Source organism: Pistacia vera, unplaced genomic scaffold (genome assembly GCF_008641045.1).
Source record: "Pistacia vera cultivar Batoury unplaced genomic scaffold, PisVer_v2 Contig269, whole genome shotgun sequence".
NCBI lineage: Eukaryota > Viridiplantae > Streptophyta > Magnoliopsida > Sapindales > Anacardiaceae > Pistacia > Pistacia vera.
Window position 1 is genome coordinate 629,285 of NW_022196078.1, and position 18,477 is coordinate 647,761.

General features: G+C 36.2%; 4 protein-coding genes across 5 annotated transcripts; 1 reads left to right on the forward strand and 3 right to left on the reverse strand.

The window, feature by feature from the left end:
* The first annotated feature begins 1,583 nt into the window (after positions 1 to 1,583).
* Positions 1,584 to 3,817, forward strand: LOC116133405 (B-cell receptor-associated protein 31). The gene is made up of 2 exons (XM_031419109.1): positions 1,584 to 1,866; positions 3,176 to 3,817. The coding sequence occupies exons 1-2, from the start codon at positions 1,584 to 1,586 to the stop codon at positions 3,556 to 3,558; spliced, it is 666 nt and encodes a 221-aa protein (XP_031274969.1). The 3' UTR covers positions 3,559 to 3,817.
* A 74-nt stretch (positions 3,818 to 3,891) lies between these two features.
* Positions 3,892 to 5,248, reverse strand: LOC116133372 (S-type anion channel SLAH4-like). Its single transcript, XM_031419078.1, has 2 exons — positions 4,379 to 5,248; positions 3,892 to 4,258 (listed from the first exon to the last, which is right to left on the reverse strand). The coding sequence occupies exons 1-2, from the start codon at positions 5,246 to 5,248 to the stop codon at positions 3,941 to 3,943; spliced, it is 1,188 nt and encodes a 395-aa protein (XP_031274938.1). The 3' UTR covers positions 3,892 to 3,940.
* A 3,995-nt stretch (positions 5,249 to 9,243) lies between these two features.
* On the reverse strand, positions 9,244 to 10,837 carry LOC116133396 (mitogen-activated protein kinase kinase kinase 18-like). Its single transcript, XM_031419099.1, has one exon. The coding sequence runs from the start codon at positions 10,664 to 10,666 to the stop codon at positions 9,251 to 9,253; it is 1,416 nt and encodes a 471-aa protein (XP_031274959.1). The 5' UTR covers positions 10,667 to 10,837; the 3' UTR covers positions 9,244 to 9,250.
* Positions 10,838 to 13,185: 2,348 nt separating this feature from the next.
* Positions 13,186 to 18,146, reverse strand: LOC116133382 (aspartic proteinase A1). Of its 2 annotated transcripts, none has more exons than XM_031419084.1 (14): positions 18,032 to 18,146; positions 17,012 to 17,389; positions 16,853 to 16,913; positions 16,498 to 16,592; positions 16,296 to 16,408; positions 16,030 to 16,198; positions 15,897 to 15,936; positions 15,654 to 15,718; positions 15,067 to 15,180; positions 14,895 to 14,959; positions 14,593 to 14,749; positions 14,376 to 14,495; positions 13,595 to 13,683; positions 13,186 to 13,482 (listed from the first exon to the last, which is right to left on the reverse strand). In XM_031419084.1, the coding sequence occupies exons 2-14, from the start codon at positions 17,381 to 17,383 to the stop codon at positions 13,398 to 13,400; spliced, it is 1,545 nt and encodes a 514-aa protein (XP_031274944.1). In that variant the 5' UTR covers positions 17,384 to 17,389; positions 18,032 to 18,146; the 3' UTR covers positions 13,186 to 13,397. The 2 variants fall into 2 exon arrangements, with proteins under 2 accessions (XP_031274944.1, XP_031274943.1); XM_031419083.1 differs by lacking the exon at positions 18,032 to 18,146 and adding an exon at positions 17,933 to 17,976.
* Between the last annotated feature and the right edge of the window lie 331 nt (positions 18,147 to 18,477).

An 18,477-nucleotide genomic window follows, 5' to 3' on the forward strand; every position in this document is an offset into this window, starting at 1 on the left:
AAGCACAAGACCCCTCACTACAACTAATTATAGTAGCCAAACTCATACAAACATGACTTAAAAGGGAAAAGGAGAAGCGCTTTTAAGCTTAGCAACAGGCGTTGATGATGGATCATGGCTCTGGTTGTGGTGTGGGAATGTCATGGAGATTGATCTAATAATAACAATTATAAATGAACAAAGGGAGAACAACATTTTCACACCCAAGGTTTGACGAAATGACACTTTCCCACCCATCAAGTTTTAAAATGACACTTTCCCACCCTTCATCGGGTTCTGTCAGTATTTTCTGTTAATATTTGACTGAAAAGACCAGAATACCCTTAAATAGTTTATTTCTTAATTAGTTTATTATAAATTAAAATTTAATTAAATCAAAGTCTTTACTCGATTATTTATTAGTTCACGTGTAAAGATAATTTTTTTCTTTGTTTATTTAATTAATTAAGAATATTAATTTTTTATATTAATTAGAAAAAATAAAAAACATTATAAATTTAATAGATTATTGAATAATAATGATGAGATATTGATGACATTATAAATAAATAAATAAATATTAAAATCATTTTACTTTAAACAATTTCATAGCATTACTCCTAACTTTTTAGTTGGAAGTAACTAATTTTTCTTTTTTGACTTTTTAGCTAATTAAAAAGAAGTCAAATTTTTAAGGGTACTTTTGTCTTTTTTATAAAATATTAACGGAAAACATAACAGAACCTAACGAAGAGTGAGAAAGTATCCATTTTAAACTTAAAGGGTGGGAAAGTGTCATTTCGTAAAACCTTGGGTGGGAAAATGTCGTTCTCCCATGAATAAATAATTAAACATCTAGTTGGTACTAGCTTGTGCTAGATGATAATTGACTTATATATGACCCATCAAAATATTAAAATATCAATATTTTACTCTTGTTCATATAGTGGGAGATCACTTGCCACCACCTAATTAATTCAATTCTACCAAATCTACAAACAAAATTATCAAAAATATTTGTTTATTCATTTAGCCTTTAGCCATCAAGATAAAGATAAGATATACTAAATGATCTTGTGTTTGAGTCACAGAAAAGACAATTATCGGGTTTACCTTAAAAAAAAATACTATTTCAATTTTCAATGAAAACACACATTAATTGTTCATTATTATCTATTATTACCCTTCAACTACCCACTAGATTTACATAAACCAAACTCATAATCACTAGTTTTACTTAATAATTTTAATTTATTTCCTTAATTAAACAATTTTTAAATAATATACCCATTGTGCATTAAAGTTTATGAAATTGCAAATTAACCCTCAAATAGACAAATACCTTCTCAAATAATAAATAATCAAAACTAAAGCAACCCTTAAGCAAGATCCCAATAACTTTTAAAACTGGTATCAAACCAAACAACTAGCCTGTCTTCTTCTTCTCTTCTCCTCCTATTGACTTCTCTTGCGGTCTCTGATCCTCTCAATTCTATCGCATTAACTCACGCCCAATTTCTCATTTGATCTGAAATCATCGTAAAAATCACAACTTCTTTACTTTTTGTTGTAAAAAATTTGAACTTTTTTGTCACCGGGAAACGATGCAACAGCTCTTGTTCACTGTGATATTTTCCGAGATGGTATTGATATTGGTGTTATCGTTCAAGACCCCCTTGAGGAAGCTTGTGATCATGAGCCTTGATCGTGTGAAGCGTGGCCGTGGGCCTGTGGTGATCAAAACGGTGGCTGGAACGGTCTTTGTGATGTTGATTTCAAGTTTATATAGTATGGTGAAGATCCAGAAGCGTTGGATCGATGAGGGCTCGGTCAATCCAACGGACCAGGTCCTCATGGGCAAGCACCTTCTTGAAGCCACTCTTATGGGTAATTATTGTTTTATTGAATTGTGTTTTCTGTTTTTTTTTTGGGGGGGTTGTAACTAATAAAGTTGCGAGCTTTATGAGGTTTGATTGATAATGTAGATTGGAATGTGCTTGATTTAGCGTTTTGGGAAGTGGGCTGTGTTTGAATTTGTGAATTTTTTTTTATTTTTATTTTTTTCATGAATTGATGGTTTGGAATGGTTGACTGCAAGTTTGAAGCTTGTTCTGTTATGTGGATACTGTTGATTGGCATATTGTGAAATACCATGTCTCTGAAATTTGAGGAATTAGAGTAACTGAAGTATCCAACTTTGTATCTCAAATGATGTGGCTGATTTGAGATTCGATGCCTTCATTTATATATGCTTTTATCGTGTTGATCAAATTTTACATCGTCTGAAATACAAAATTGAGATGCTTACTTTGTAAGTGTAGTATTATAGCAATATTAATATCTAGTTTCGATAATTGTGGCGACTATTTGATCTAGCATATGCATATGATTGTTTCAAGCATAAAAAAATGTCTTTTTTTCGTATATGAATTAGGTGACAGTGACATTGTCTAGGTCATCTAAGGTGTTAAAAATCACGCGGCTAAAAATTTGGGCCTGTATATAACATTGTGCGTTGCCTTTGATCTCTGTGTATCGTTTTGGATAGTCTGAGTGGTTTTCTTTCTTGTGAAATGGTTATACATACATGTACTGTAAAAATTTTCTTGACTAATAAGTTTTATAAAAGCATCACTTAACCAAGCTATACTATGCCATCTCACATTACCTTCTTCTGAATACCATGTCGAACCAATTAATTAAAAAAAGTATATGTCATAATCTTTGAAATTGTAAGATATTGCCGTAGATTTAAGTGTGGTGGGAAGATTTTTCTTTGGCCATTGGAAAGTTATGTTTGTTATGGGTGTCAGAAGTTAGAAAAACTGGTTGTTTTCCTTTTTGACCCTGTTTTTAGCCCATGTTAACTTAGTAGAAATTTGAAGTTATTCATTTGATGGAAATTGGTTAAGAAATTTTTGGCATGAGTGTTAGAAAGCATTGTCTGGCCGCTTTATTTGCAGAATGCTTGTTATTCTATCTGTACGAGATTGCATGAGAATGCTGTTGACATTCTGTCATGTTCTTGCAATTTCTCTTTTAAAATGAGAATAAAAATCCCTGTTGTGTTTTATTTATGTTGTTTTGGCCTCCAAGTGCTTCCTTTTTATTTAAATAGATATCTTTAATAATTCCTCTGCGTATCATGTTCCTTCTGGCCCTTGGACCTTTATTAATTTTGGATAATTGCTTGCAGGAGCCTCTCTGTTCCTTGCACTAATGATAGACAGACTACATCACTATATCAGAGAACTTCGCATTCGAAGGAAGAGCATGGAAGCTGTAAAGAAACAAAGCCGAGATTTTGAGAATGGGAAAGCTGCTGGTTCAGAGGAAAAAAAGGCCTTGGAGGAAGAGATGACTACACTGAGGACCAAATTTGAGCAGCTGGAATCTGAGCTTGAGTCGAAGACGAAGGAGGTAAATGCTGCTGAAACCAATGCAGTTGCTTTAAGGAAACAATCTGAAGGTTTCCTTCTTGAATATGATCGTTTGCTCGAGGAAAACCAAAACCTACGAAGTCAGTTGCAATCTCTAGACCGAAGATTGTCGCATTCAGGTAGCAAGAAGAATACCTAAGGAATTGAACACCCTTTGCCAAATATTTCCATTTTCCTTTACATTTTTCATGTCTTTAACTTGAAGTTCCATCATAATTTCGTTGGATACGCTGTCATGTATGCAATCTTGTAAGTGTGAAGAAGAAGAGGGGAGGGGAGAGTAGATTTTTGTGTGTTCGTTTTAAGTAGAGCTAGAATGGCTAAATCTTGACCTGACAAATTGTAAGACATTATAAGGTTTTAATAACAAAGAATTTTTACTGCTGGTTTTTGTTTCATTTCTGAATATAGACTTCATCTCATATAAGATCTGAGAACAGGAATTTCAAGAAATGTTGTTGGATATTAGTGAAGCTCGGCCTTATTTACAAATGGAGATCAAGATTTAAGATAGCTTGTGATTATCTTTTCCCATTTACAGTTTCTTCCACCTTCTGCAGAGCAGAAGTCTTTGATTTCGAATTATTAACAAAACTCATTAGGGGATCATCTTCTTGCAAAAGCCTACTGGTTTTGGCTGCAGTGAGCACCATCAACCCAATGAAAAATAGAACTGACAAAGATGTTATCACAAGTTTCAGTACTACTGCTACTTCAGCTTTCACCTCCTGCGCGTATCGGATAGAGGCCAGAGCCAGAAATGTTGTTGGGAACGAGAATCCCCACCATGCTACATTGAATTTCCTCACTGCTTTCTTGAAAAGAACTGGTCTACAAGCCTGTTAGAAAGAAGACAACAGAGATTGGTGAAATTTTATAGACAATTGATAACTGATTAATCATGTCCCTAATAAAACTAGCTAAGTATGAAATTCCGGTTTGCTTCATGATAAAATTACCAGAGAAATGAAGAGGAACAAAGCCAGAAAGAAAAGCATCTTGCAGGTGGTATCAAAAGCTCCCGTAATCGAGTACCAAGCTAAACTTCCCAGGCTCGGTGCAGCAAAGAACAAGAAGAAAGTTGGTCGCAATATTGTAGGGAAATGACTTCTATTTGATAGATGCTGGTAAAGCGTTATAAAGAGTACCATATAGTGCACCATCCCCAGAGAGAACATGCAAAGAGCACTCTCCTTCCCTTGCATATGTGCAGCAGCTCGCGCCACCACAAAGTTCCCTATCACCGAAATCTGGCTAGTTGGATTTGCAAATATGGATAGAAACCTCTTCTCTGTGGTAAACCACTGGCCGTAAATCTTTATATCAAGGATCAAAATTGGAATGGCAAATATCCAACAAAGAACCGTGAAGGGAATGATATTAAGAGCATGGTGGACACTTTCCGGGGCTGATTGAAGCAAAAGAAGGAGCGATATCCATGGAGCATATAAGTAGTTGACAGCTACATGATTCAAGAACTCAGCCTTCACCAAGTGAAAGTGAAAGAAACATCTGAGAATATAGAGGAAAGATAGTGATACTTGGGCTAAAAGAGCAAACCACCAAAGCAAGAGAAAAGCTATAGAAGGGACTATGCAAAGTACATCAGAGACATGTTTTGATGGATCATTTTTGACGTTGGGTTCACTCAAAATCTTCCATACTAAAGCTTGGGCAGCAATAGAGAGGGTTATTCTGAAATAGCCTGCATGAAGCCTAGTTAAAATGGAAGATTTTGATGGCTTTGAGTTAGAGATATCAAGTGATTGGGCATTTGTTTCTTGTCTGGTCGTGATGGCACTGTCGATTACTATTATCTCAAGTGCCATTATAGTATAAAATTATAAGAGTGACTTTATGAGACTACAAGTTTATAGGAAGCTTTGCATTTCCTATCCATTAGTGGTGCTTATATAAGAAAAGAAATGGGGATTAGACACGATTTAAAATTCGTTTAGTTGGTTGACTTAGCACAATCGCTCAAGTTGATTTTACAACATGACCAATTGCAATCCATGCGTTCAAGTTAATTAAAAATGTCTTTTAACATTGTACTTGCCTTCCTCTGATACAAAATAAATGACCTATCTAGTTGGTAATCCATGTTCAGTTTTGTATCTAACTTAACACACACGCAATTAACTATTTCTAGAGTTGCAGGTTAATAGAATGATCTTATTACTCCGCCACCTAATTACCTCATCACTACAGGCAAATTCTTATTCAAATTTATAGTCTTTAACGGACAAAGCCTGAGATAAATAAGATCAGACCTCCTTTTTATATTTAATGAGGAGTAAGTGATTACGTAGAACTAGTTGCTAGTATCAAAATTGAACAAAGCCTGAAGGAATAAACTTGGGTTTTTGTTGATTTTTCAAAATATGACCACTTTTGCAAGTGAAGTCAACAATTTAGAGTAGAGTGTAAATGAAATGGGAAGTCAAAAGTTTCCAAAGCAAACAAAGAGTTTCAATGTTGGTGTTAAACTCCCACGTTAACTAAGAGATGAGGGTAAGACAAAACCGTACGGGTTTGTCAGTAGCCCAACTTGTGTTCGAAAGCAAACAATACCTCTCGGAATGCACCTACCGTATGATTGGAGACAGCATCAACATCAAAAAAATTCGACTCACAATATGCATAGCTCACGGTGCCAAAGTAATTTGGACCCATCATTTTATAAATCAGATGTCTGGTCATTTCCAGTGATTTTGATTCATCACTAGATTTACCAAAAACAAAGGGAGAGTTCTTCAAAGATACTCGTAACCATGCACACGTTTGTCTTGTCGATAAGCCATAAAGAATCAATTAAAAGAGGGTCAGTGATACGTTCTAGCTCGAAAGATATATAAGTAGGTAAGAGTGAAGAAAGGAGAGAGATAAGACATGGAATTAAGAGATAAGGCACTGGCTCTTGATGTAGGAGCCTGAGTGGGATTGGCTGACAAGAAAGGTTTCTTTCTTTATTGCTTTTCCTAATTTCAAGTTAGGTTATCGTGGATTCCTCTTCATCCACATTTGCTCCCTTATAATTTTAGTCACCTAAACGCAATCAGAAAAATAGCTTTGTATACATATAAAAATAAAATAAAATAAAATACTCCTATTGTACGTTATGAACATACAACACATGTTGAAGAGTCTTTCGCGATCACATCATGTCAATTTATATACAAAGTTTGCTAATGATATGTCAACACACTTATGTTAGATCCCTTTGCTATTTTTTTCCATCAGACCACTAAGTACTAATTATTCTGAAGATATTTAAATGCCCCTATTAGGTATTAAATCTCAACTTGCTGTGAGAAGCCATGTAATTTATGAAGGAACATGCCTGGTAATTTATTAATCTCTCAAGTCTCAAGTGTCGTGTTGAGCATGTCATTTAAGATAACCATTGTTATAGCCTGTAGAATCTGTATATCTGAAAGGAAATACGATACAAGGCTATGTATGCAAACTATCTCATCCTAAAAAGCTTGGCTCTTAATTCCAAGCGTTGGTGCCCAAAATAGTTTAGGTACCCTTCATGGATCTTTGAGAGAAAGAAATTAGTGAGAGATGATTGAGGGAGTTGACTGACAGAAGTTCAGATTGCTTACATTTGCAGGTCAGGAATATGAATATGAAAATGTTTACGCATATATAGAGACCATGATTTTGAGAATAAACTTCAGAAAATCAATATTCTAAGGTTTTGAGGTCGAAGTACTCAAATTGAGCAAACGCAACAACGCATCTCAGACTCTCAGCCATTCATGCCTTGGTGCATAAACAAAGTCTCTTCACAAAACAACTTTTTCTATGTACCCAACTCTTTTAGTACCAAGAATTTAAAAAAAAAAAAAAAAAAAAAAAAAATTAGGAAGAGAAGTTCAAAAGAGTGGTGGCTTTTCAAGTGGGTTGTGTTTATTATGCTTGATGATGCAAAAGTGATTTTACGCAACTTTTTCTATATGCCCGACTTTTTTCTATAACCTAATAGACAGTGGAGACTGTAGAGTCCAGTGGTGGATCCAGACTTTTTGTTTAGGTTGGGTCAAAATAAAAACTAATTACATATAATATTTTTGTTCTATTATATTTTTGTTAGGGTGGGTTAAAATCCAAAATAAATATATATATAATATTAATATTTAAAAAAAATTGAGAGTGGGCCATGGCCCACCAAAAGTGGGCTGGATCCGCCCTGGTAGAGTCTACCTTTAACCCGAATTTAACCAACAAACAAATCACTATTGTGGAGTGGCCGGTAGGAGGACAAGATTTTTTTTTTTTTTTTTTTTTGGATGACCGCAGGTGTTCGAGTCAGCTTATACATAAGGTCGGCCCAAGGGATAGGCAGGTAAGGCACCTGCCTAGGGGCCCCACAAAGGGGCCCCAAATTATTTTAAGATTTTTTTAAATAGATTTACATTCGGCCTAAAAAGGTTTATAATTTTTTATCCAAACCGGTCCAAAGGGCCCCAAAACCCTCAAATTCATTATAATTTTTTTACATAAATTTACAAAAAAAAAAAACCATGTTTCATATTTTTATTCACACCCCTAAATTAACTAAAATAATTATTCAAATGTCTAAATTTTCAAAACATCCCTTCAATCCCTAAAATGATGAAAACATTGCATCTCCACCCCTCTACACCGCGATAGTGCCATTGTCAGTGTTAAAGTGATGATTCTGGTCAATTTTCTCACCAAAATCGACTAGATTCATCACTTAATCATTTCCCAAACGTTTTCCCAGCCTTAATAACTCCCAATTTAGCTGATTTTTGCAACCCATTTTCATTCTTCACTGCATGCAACAACCATTTCCGACACGTATCCGCTGTCGTTGACCTTCCCCGACACCACTATCTTCGTCCCCTCAGCCCCCTCCCCAAAACCCCTCACTTACCTGACCCTGGTAGCCCGCAGGTCACCTTCCACCTCTCACCCTCACAAAAAATATTAGGTAATTTGACTATATTATCAATTGAAAAATATTTGGTTTCTAAACTTGAATATAAAAATTTAATTAGTGATTTTGTATCTCAAAAGACAAAAAAAATAAATTTGAAATAATTTTTTAATATATGCTTATATTATTAAAAGAGCCCTAAAGTAACTCTTGCCTAAGATCACAAATATTCTTGAGACGGCCTTACTTATACGCACCTCAACTAATCTTTTGGAATCTTAGAACTACCGGTCGAGTAAAAACTCTAATGGTTACCCCTATTATGTTTTTGCTTTCATAAGTTATATATTTACTATTATGTATTCGTTTGTTATTACGCCGTGTCAATTTATGTTTTGTTTCCATAAGTTATAGGATTTATGTTCTCTCATGAATACATACATGATAGAAGATCATTGTTTTTCGCTTTCAAAATATTATAGAATTCAACCAAAAAAAATTAATTAATTTCGAACTCCAATTTGCAAATGAGAAGACCTCTGAATTATAAAAAAAAAAAATTAGAAGTAATGAATGTGGAGAAGATAAAATCAGTCTGTTCTGCAGCCATTTAGATATGGTGGGCCAAATGTTGATTTAGGAGGATGGTGACTCAAGTAGAAGCTTTAATTGTAATTGGACATTAGGAAAATTTGTTCTCATGTGTCCTTGAACCATTTTTTAAGTAAACCAAAGCAATCACGTTCATTGAAATAGATTAGAAAATTGTGCTTCGTTCTGGTTAAATCAAAGAACAGAGATATCCTCCTCCATTCATTGAAGTAGTGTAGGATTAGTGGAGAAAAAGTTATTCCTTTTAATTTTTAGCCAAAAAAAGTGTACAAAAGCAGCCTGCCTTGTTATCTTCCCCTTTTTGCCTTCAGAAAAAATTATTCAAGTCCTGCGAGGAATAGGGCCAAATAAATGGCTCTTGGAGAAGCTTAAAGGTTGGACAAAAAACAAGAGTCAAGGAGGATTTAGTAGAGAATGTATATATAATTGAAAGACAAACTACTTTCTTTATTAAAGTTAGAGTTCTGCGTAATCTACCATTTACACATTTACATGGCATCAGTGAGCTTTTTTCATGCTTACTGCTATTGCTGTTACATGTAGTTATCTCAGTAATTCTAATGGGTTCGTTAGGGATATCGGAGATATATTCCTGTAGAACCCAAATTGAATCTCCCCCACGGGAACTTGTGGCTTCATTTTCACATGACAAGAAACAATTTTGGCTAACTGTGGCAGCCTCTGGCTCTTTGCTGCTATTACTCCTCCTCACTGTGACCCAAGTTTCATCCCAGGTCCAGTTGAGCATTTCTGAGCTTCCTTCACTCAACTGCCGGATTCTTTCCTTGGGAGAAGTTGAATTACTTTTCTGGGTTGAATTCCAAGTTGTCTCTAGCCCTTCTTCCATGGAGTGCCAAAAGCCTTGATCCAATACACTTGTTGGAGTCTCCAACTCGTTAATGTCGATTTCTGTCAAGAATGAATCCAGTTTGTTCACAAAGTCATGTTTCAGAAGTTCACTAGCTGACCATCTCTCCAATGGGTCTCTTTTCAAGCACCTTTCCACAAAATCTTTACCTTGTTTTGACATGAACCTTGGTATTTCTGGGACATCGCTTGAAAACCCAATTCTGTAAAGGGCGGATACCGGGTCGGATAGATTAACCCATGGAGCCTGCCCGGTAGCCATCTCGACAACGGTACATCCCAGCGCCCACACGTCAGCAGGGAAGTCTTGTTCTTCACCACGCGCCACCTCAGGTGCCATGTAGATAGGTGTGCCACTGATTGGCATAGTTGAACGCCAATCATCACGTGACACCTCATCCACCCGCCTAGCACAGCCCAAGTCGCAAATTTTTGCCTGACCGTCATTACTGACCAAAACATTCTGACCCTTGATGTCACAATGCACTATTCCATTACAGTGAAGATACTCCAGCCCTTGTAACATTGCCCTTGTGTATGATCGGATTCTGGCCTCATCTAGACGACCGCCGCCACCACGCTGGTGAATTGCATCGATAAGCGTGCCACCGGGTGCATACTCCAAGAAAAGATTGTACAGAAGCTTACCATTTTCAGATGAAATGTCACACCCTTTATACGCTACAATTTGAGGACACATCAACGTAGAGAGAATTCCTTGTTCCCTTTTGAGCAATTCTGAATTTGAGACCTCAGCTGACTTCACCGCAAAGACTTCACCAGTCCTGTCATCTGTGGCAATCGAGACGGCGGCACTTGAGCCCCGTCCAATAATCCGGCCCCGGGTCCAATTCATTTTAGGATGTTGAGTAGGGTGGGGAGTGAAAGATGATGAAATGTTCAGTTGGGTTTTGGTTTGTTTAGTCTGTTAGGTCAATGTATATATATATGCATGAAGTTATGCCTTTTATGAGCTTTTCACTTTACATTATCTTTGATTGTAGCCAATGGACGGCCGCCGTTTTTTTCTCTCACTAAAGCTGAGGGTTCCACGTGGCAAAAGAAGGGGTAATGGGAAGTTTTTTTGGCCGACTTGGGCGGCGGGATTACTTAGCTTAACAATGAATTATACTACCCACGTGGGAGCTTGGTGGATTGGTCGTTAATTAAGATAGAATACAATGGATTTGAAGCATTCGATGGGATATTCCTTCGGCTGCTTTTTTAATATAAAGTTCTTAGTCTAGAGTGCTTGACTTTTTTGGAGGATTAATTAATAGATAATTATGAAATAAACCTTGACTTTTGGAGATACCATGAACCCATTTACAAGTTTCAGTTGTAGATTCATTTGTATTTAAAGAGAAGGTCACTTTGACACGAGACGTTTATCATTACAATAGGTATCAAATAGAGGTGTAGTAATATATGCAACTAAAGCACCCTAATAGACTCGTAGAGCCATCTATTTTCATTGTTTAACTCTTTGACAACACTAAAAAAAAATTGGTTTGACGGTCAAGGAGATCTGCTCCATTCTTTAGGTTATTGTTTTCAAACTTTTAAACCACCTACTATAATAACATTATAGCTTAGTTAATCATTTGGGCTTGTAAAGTGTTTAATAGACTATATAAATTAATTTAGATATACACAAACTAACCTAAATACTCTGAATACCAATATATATATATATATATATATATATATATTATTCTCCCTCTGTATCTATGTATGGAAGTATACCCAATTGAATTACAACTATCAAATTGGTAATTTTTTATCTAGATGTCACATGGGTAATAACTAAAAGGACAAGTGGAAGTTTATTGTAACATGGAGTCTTTGATTTTTGTGCCAAACACACCCAAGAAACTATGGTTGAGTTTATCCAGATTCTACAGCTAAGTATTCTTGGAGAGAAGGTGATCCTAACAAGGAGGAGATTGGAACAAGGATAGGTTTATTGTAATAAACACCAAAAGGCAAAGAATCTCTTGGAATCTAGTTAGTTCTAGATGGGTAAAGCACCTCAAGAAACCCTCCCAAGTTGTGTTCTCATTTTTATCTTAATAGTTAGTTATGAATATCAACAACTTGTCGTCTTTTTTTGTAGTTGATTACTTCGTTTGTGGGTTCATTATTTTTGGAGGCTTTTGACAGTTGACACTTTGCTTGTGCTAAGTTTTTTATAGTACAGTTATACGTTCCTTCCAAGCAATATGCCAATACCATTACCCGCCAATCATCTATTTGCTTGCTGAAGTTCCTTCATGTGCCGGCCCTCCACTCCACTTTCAACTTTCAACTTTCGGTTAAAATAAGGGCTGAGAGTGATGTGCTTGAGGCCCACACATTTAAGGTCTTTACAGTCAGCATTTGAATTCACTTTGTATAAGCTTTAAAGTCAGTGCTTCATTGGTGAGTCTCTTTCAAAGCCTGCCGTGTACATTTACGAATAAGAGAAATCTATTATAATTCTATGAATACGATATATAAGAGTACAGAACACCATAAACCCAATACATAGTTAATAGAGCAAAAACAATCCTAGTTTCTAACCCGACACAACCCATACATTCTATCTATAATGTTTAATAACTCTACCTACTGTATTCTTTATTAAACAGTTTTTCTAAAAATATATAATTTTATATGGAATCAAATAAGAAAACGACCCACATATCCCAACACAAGTCAGCATTTGAATTCACTTTGTATAAGCTTTAAAGCCATGGTTAATTCGTGAGAATCTCTTCCAAAGCCTGGGTAAGGTGAAGTGGACGACACAAACTTTCCACTTTCCAAGCCTCTGCTTTTCTAAAGGATAAAGTGAGTACTACAAGGTTTGTTATTGAACTAAGTTATCTTAAATTTTATCATCACAGAATTTGCCCATTCCCTTATTAATGTGTAAAAAGACGAAACTTCAAGAGTAAGATTCGAACTAGAGGTTGGAATTAGGCCCACGCCCAAAACACCCAGCCTAAAAAACCCGTACTAGGGTCGAACCACGCCCAAAGGAGGAGGGTCCCCAGGCCCCCCCTCACCAATTTTTTTTAACCCTTAAAATATCTAAAACCCTCTATTTAATATAAAATTCACAATAAATGAAAAGATTAAAATGAACTTTACCAAAAAAATTTGCCTTGGGCTGATCATATGGGCCCATGACGGGTCCAGACCCTGAGAAATCTCTTGGACCCAAAACCGGTCCCTGATTATTTAGGCCCGGGCCCGGACCTTGAGGGCCCAGGCCCAGGACCGACTGGGCCCTGGCCTTTCCCACCTCCAATTTGAACAAATCCGGCACAAAAAGAGCAAAACAATACTTACGAACACTTGTGTAATCTTTTTTGGTAGGAAAAGGAACTTGATGATGAATTAACAAAGCACGGCGGTAATTTTTGGTCAAAAACTTGAAGCAAATAGTTGTTTCTACTAAATAAACAAGCACAGGAACTATTTACAAGCAGCAGGCATTGTCTGAGGCTGAGGCGATCACCCTATATCTTTATAAATTTACATAACACACTATCAGATAAAAGACGGATGATTTAAGAGTTGAGGCATCGACGTCGACCATTTTATGCTGCCTCAGCAAAGCCAACTTTCAGTTTACCATAATCAAAGACTGTGTGGTATTTACCCATGAAGATATCTCCCAAGATCCTGCATTAACACGAATGCCAATTTTGAGAACAGGACTACTAGACAGAGATATCAAGTAAAAATATGTAGAATCGAATCGTTGAACGTTTAAACAACATGTGAAAAGAATTACCAGAGAGGTCCACGAGGAGGAGGAATGTCCAAACCAGTAAAGCCACTAATGCACTGAGCTGCAGGGCCCTCACCCACTTTCAGAATGTACTGATCAAATCACCCAGAAAGAGTTCCATGAGTTAAATAATATAGTATCAGAGATATATACATGAAGCCTTACCTAGTGCTAATTATCGGAAATCCAGACAAGTACTTATAGAAGAATAATAAGTGAGCTCCGATCTAGAAATGTTATGACCCATACCCAAAACCAAAAGTATTTATGTTACAACATTCTTGTTTTATATTTTAGTGCACCGGACACAGGTAATAAAATTAATTTAATTTTTAGGTCAAAAAAACATATAAATGTAGGAGCATATTCATCTACTAGACCATGACAATCTTTTGATGTAATATTGTTCTTCAGCATCGATTGAAGACCCTCATACAAAGCAAGCAAATCTAAGTTGCGGAGGAACCTCACACCAACGACCAACAGAACATGCATGATAGCCACCTCTAATTACAGTGTTATTATCTTTAATTATTCTAATTTGACAAATGGAGAATGATAAGTATTCAATGTCAAAACAGAAGAATTCAGTTGGTATTAAGAGGCAGGAGAATATAAGAGTAAGTAAACAAGAAATCTAAATTCAACTGATGCTAGCATACAGACAAGGACAAATAAAAGCCACCAATTATGAACATAATGAAAATCATAACTACAACTAAATCAGAATTATCTATATTGAAAAGGATAACAAAAATGAGTACTAGTTACAGTGCTGCCATACCTCCTTTGATGATAGGTCAAAAACTTTGCCACCAATAGTGAATGAAACCACAGGCATAGAAGAAATCTTTCCACAGTCAACAGCTGATTCTCCATTGGGACTAGGCATTCGGTCACAGAGCTGCAAAAATAGCCGAGGGTGAAGCAGCATAAGACAAAATGCCATCTCACATCACAAGCTGAACAATTTATTAAATGAACTATCATGTCTATCTCACCTCATTTACATATTGCAATATACGTTCCTGAGTTTGATTCTGCTGCAGCTGGTTTTCCATCCATACAACTGCCATCTCACAAGCTGAGCACATTGTGTCATGAACAATACTAGAGGACTTGCCATTTCTCTCATCTACCACACTCTCAATGCCCACACTGTACAAAAGAATATTTTGTTTAATTATAAACTAAAACGAATATGAAACAGATTTTTCCCAAAAAAACAAAGATATAACTGTTAAAAAAGAAAGGATATGAAACAACATAGGATAATAATGAAAATGAATCCTGAGATCCTGACCTAACACCACGTGTTCCATCAAAGGTGCACAATCCCATTTGGGAGCAAACCTTCTTAGGTCTTGCCTGACAGATAAAGTAGGAATAGCAACGTCAGGGCAACATGTGAATAAACATATCAGCCAGCATCCCCCGTAAAAAAAGTTCTGAACAAAATGTGATCAATTACTTACCTCAGCTAGAAGTAGATCCAAAAGCATTTGTCCATATTGTTCAACAACTGACTTGCATTCTTGGCTAACAACTCCAGAGGCTCCAATGGCATGATTTATCATGGTAATCACAGTCTGCAAATATCAAGACAGAAGCTGAGAGCGAATTCCATTTACTGAGTAGACATTACATCACAGAACTCATTAAATCATTGTTTATGTTCAAAAATTTGAGACAAATGCTTTTCTACGAGATTAGAAGACATGACAAACTTGGTGCCAATCATCAGTGGAGGATCACAACCATGTATGACCTAGACATTTAAGGCTAACATATTCACGATTGTATTCAATCCTTTTATGAAGAGAAAAGCAGTAAACATGCCAGTCAAATCAAAATTATTTTCTTTGTTATTTATGCTATCTGTAATTTGATAAATCTCACAGTTCCACATAATGAACTCCATACATCTAAAATAGTTTTGTGACTTATAACACAACCAAAATCCAGGCCAAAATGCAGAGGACATTAAGCAAACCATATCCCAATAGGAGATTGGTCAACAAAAATCCTAAAGTCCGACAAAATTGAATCATATTTTTCATACCGTTGGACCTGCCAGCAATGATGTCCCAGAATCTGCAATTGCTGAGCAGCCTCCAGCACAATATCCTGGAAAACAGTATGTGGAACAGTGGAAGTCAGAGTAACATAATGAGAACAGAAAAAACCATGTCAAATTTCACTTGTCTTTTCCGGTAAAAGCTTTTTTTTTTTTTAATCAGGAAACTCATTTCTACTTCAGTTTTAACCTTCTAGCGGAAGACTGTAAGTATCAAGAAGAACTTACCTGTTGGTTTACCACCAATCAGAACATCACCCATATCAAACTGTCAAGAAAATTATTATGGAACAAAATGAGTATATGCATAGGAAATATATATCTATGAAGATTTTGGTAGAATGCCAACAAATAACCAAACCTGCCAGTAGCCTTTCTGTGTCACAGGAACATATGTGTGCTTGCCCTTGTAATGACTTGGATCAACCCCCCCGAACACAATTTCACCACCTTCTTCTTCATCCACATGGCGGTTAAGCCAAAATGAAAAAACTGGTTCCTTAATAAGACCTTGTTTAACCATGTTGTCCCTGTACAACATACAGAGACATTGGAAACATAGAATACCATAACAGTATTAATAATTTATAGTAAATCAGCAATCAAATTAAGGATTGACACACATACCAGACTGGCTTAGCATTTCCAACAGAAATCTCTTGAAACCCAAGTCCTAATATACCATCAAACTTGGCCACCATAAATGTGACACCAGGCTCCTTGGTCGCCTCAATGAATTCCTGAAAAGGGAAGGGCAAAAAGATTAATACATGGCACTTTAACAAAACTACTGCAACATATGGAGAGGGTAAGAGATGCTTAGGTTTACCTGATCTTTCACAACCAGATCACCAACTTTGACGTGGTCATAACTAAAGAAACCAGAGATGGCCCCAGTACCATACTGAATGGCAGCAGGTTTACCTGCATCATCGATGATACCCAACAACTATCAAAATACAAGTTTCTAAATTTTGATCATCCATATGATAGATCCCCACACAACCCGTGCAAGTGCAAAAACCCCAATTTGCATTCTAATTTGTAATAGAGTTCCATAATAAATGTCTTCAACATTTTTGTAATATTTATGGAGAAAACATTTCACTCCTCAAGTTAATAAATAAAACAATTCACCAAATAAATTTTAGACACCCTCAAGTCCGTGCAGGCAGAAAACTAACCATTCTTCTTGTAGGTGCTTGATTGGCTTGACTTGTACTTGGGATGCATGAAACAAGGGAGCTAGACCACAACACGGAAACATCATAATTAATAACCACCATCTTCAACAAGCTTCCTATTGAGACACATTCATAATAGAAACAAATGTAAAAGCTCACCGAGAAATAGCACTTAGATGAGGGCACCCACAAATTGGAGCTGCCTGTGTCAAAGATCACGGTGAAATTCTGTGGAGGAGTACCAATACCAATCTCACCATAGTACTGAGCATCCATATAGTTCTTCAATGCAACAATATCGGTATCCCTGGAATCACCAAGATTATTACCAAATCGATAGTTTCTAATAGAAGCTTCCGAAGCCTCTCCATACTCAGACTCAAGCCGGGCAGCAATCCGGTTGTTTGGATCCAATTTCATCTTTTTCAGCCCTATCCTAATAAATCCATCATTGGACGCAGAAGCCACCAAAGAAAACAGAAGCGTTGAAAGGAACAAGGACAACAACACTACTCTGGTTTTGGTTCCCATATTTACCTACAGAATCCACATTCAAAATCAACATTAAGAAAATGCAACAAATGAAAAAAATCAACGATCATAATCAAAATAAACAAAGATTTTTCTAATCAAACAAAGTATTTAATCCACAATCTTCCTCTATTCAGCAAAAATTCATCGACCTCTCAAGAATCTTATCCTAATTACAAAGAAAACCTCTCAGTTTAGAAAATAACAAAAATTAAAAATTAAAAAAATAAAAAACTGCCTAAGTTTTGAAATTTCTAATAAATCTCTGTAGCACCATCATAACCTCCTCTGAAATTTCGTCTACACAACCATAACCTTTACCAAGATTCACAAAACACAGAGAATACTAAAACTTTACAATTTACATGATAAATAATAAGCTATATCACCAAATTAAGGTTCATTACTATGTTCATTCATCAAAACTTCAACTCTAATTACACAAAAAACAATCCAACCAAACTTCAAAGCAACATAAACACCGCGATAATAATTATTAAATTATCAAATTAAAATGCGAAACTAAAACTTGAATGAAACTTTGCTCACCGAAATGTGATGGCTGATTAGTAAAGCGAAAGCAAAAAAAAAAAAAAGTAACTGAGTTCTGAGAGGAACAGTGCCTTGAAAGTTGAAATATATAGCTACCTGTCAGCCAACGGGCCCAGCTCAGCTGAGTTGGATTGTTTATCTTTTTGTTAAATATCAACCGTTTGATCTTTATTCAAAAGCGAGATTGTAACCGTTGATCTAGGACTCACGTAGTCCTCGTTTTGGGGGCCCTAAATATAGATAGATAATCCAAGTTAAGCGTGCTTTCGGAGGTGAAATATCTGGAACTTAGGACGAATCTTGGCCGTTAAAGTAAGGATGGACGGTGACTGGGGAGGGGAGAGTTTCGGATGCGAGGTAATGTGGTAGGTCGTGATGTAGGTGAAAGGATAAACTTAACGACATGGGGGCGTTATATCTGAAATTTGCTTACGTGTCAAGGAAGCATGCAATTTGGTTTGCTTAAAACGCGACACGTACTCCTTCTTTTCTTTATTTTTAAGGAGGGTTTTGTGGGGGCAGTATGAAGGGAAACTATCCGG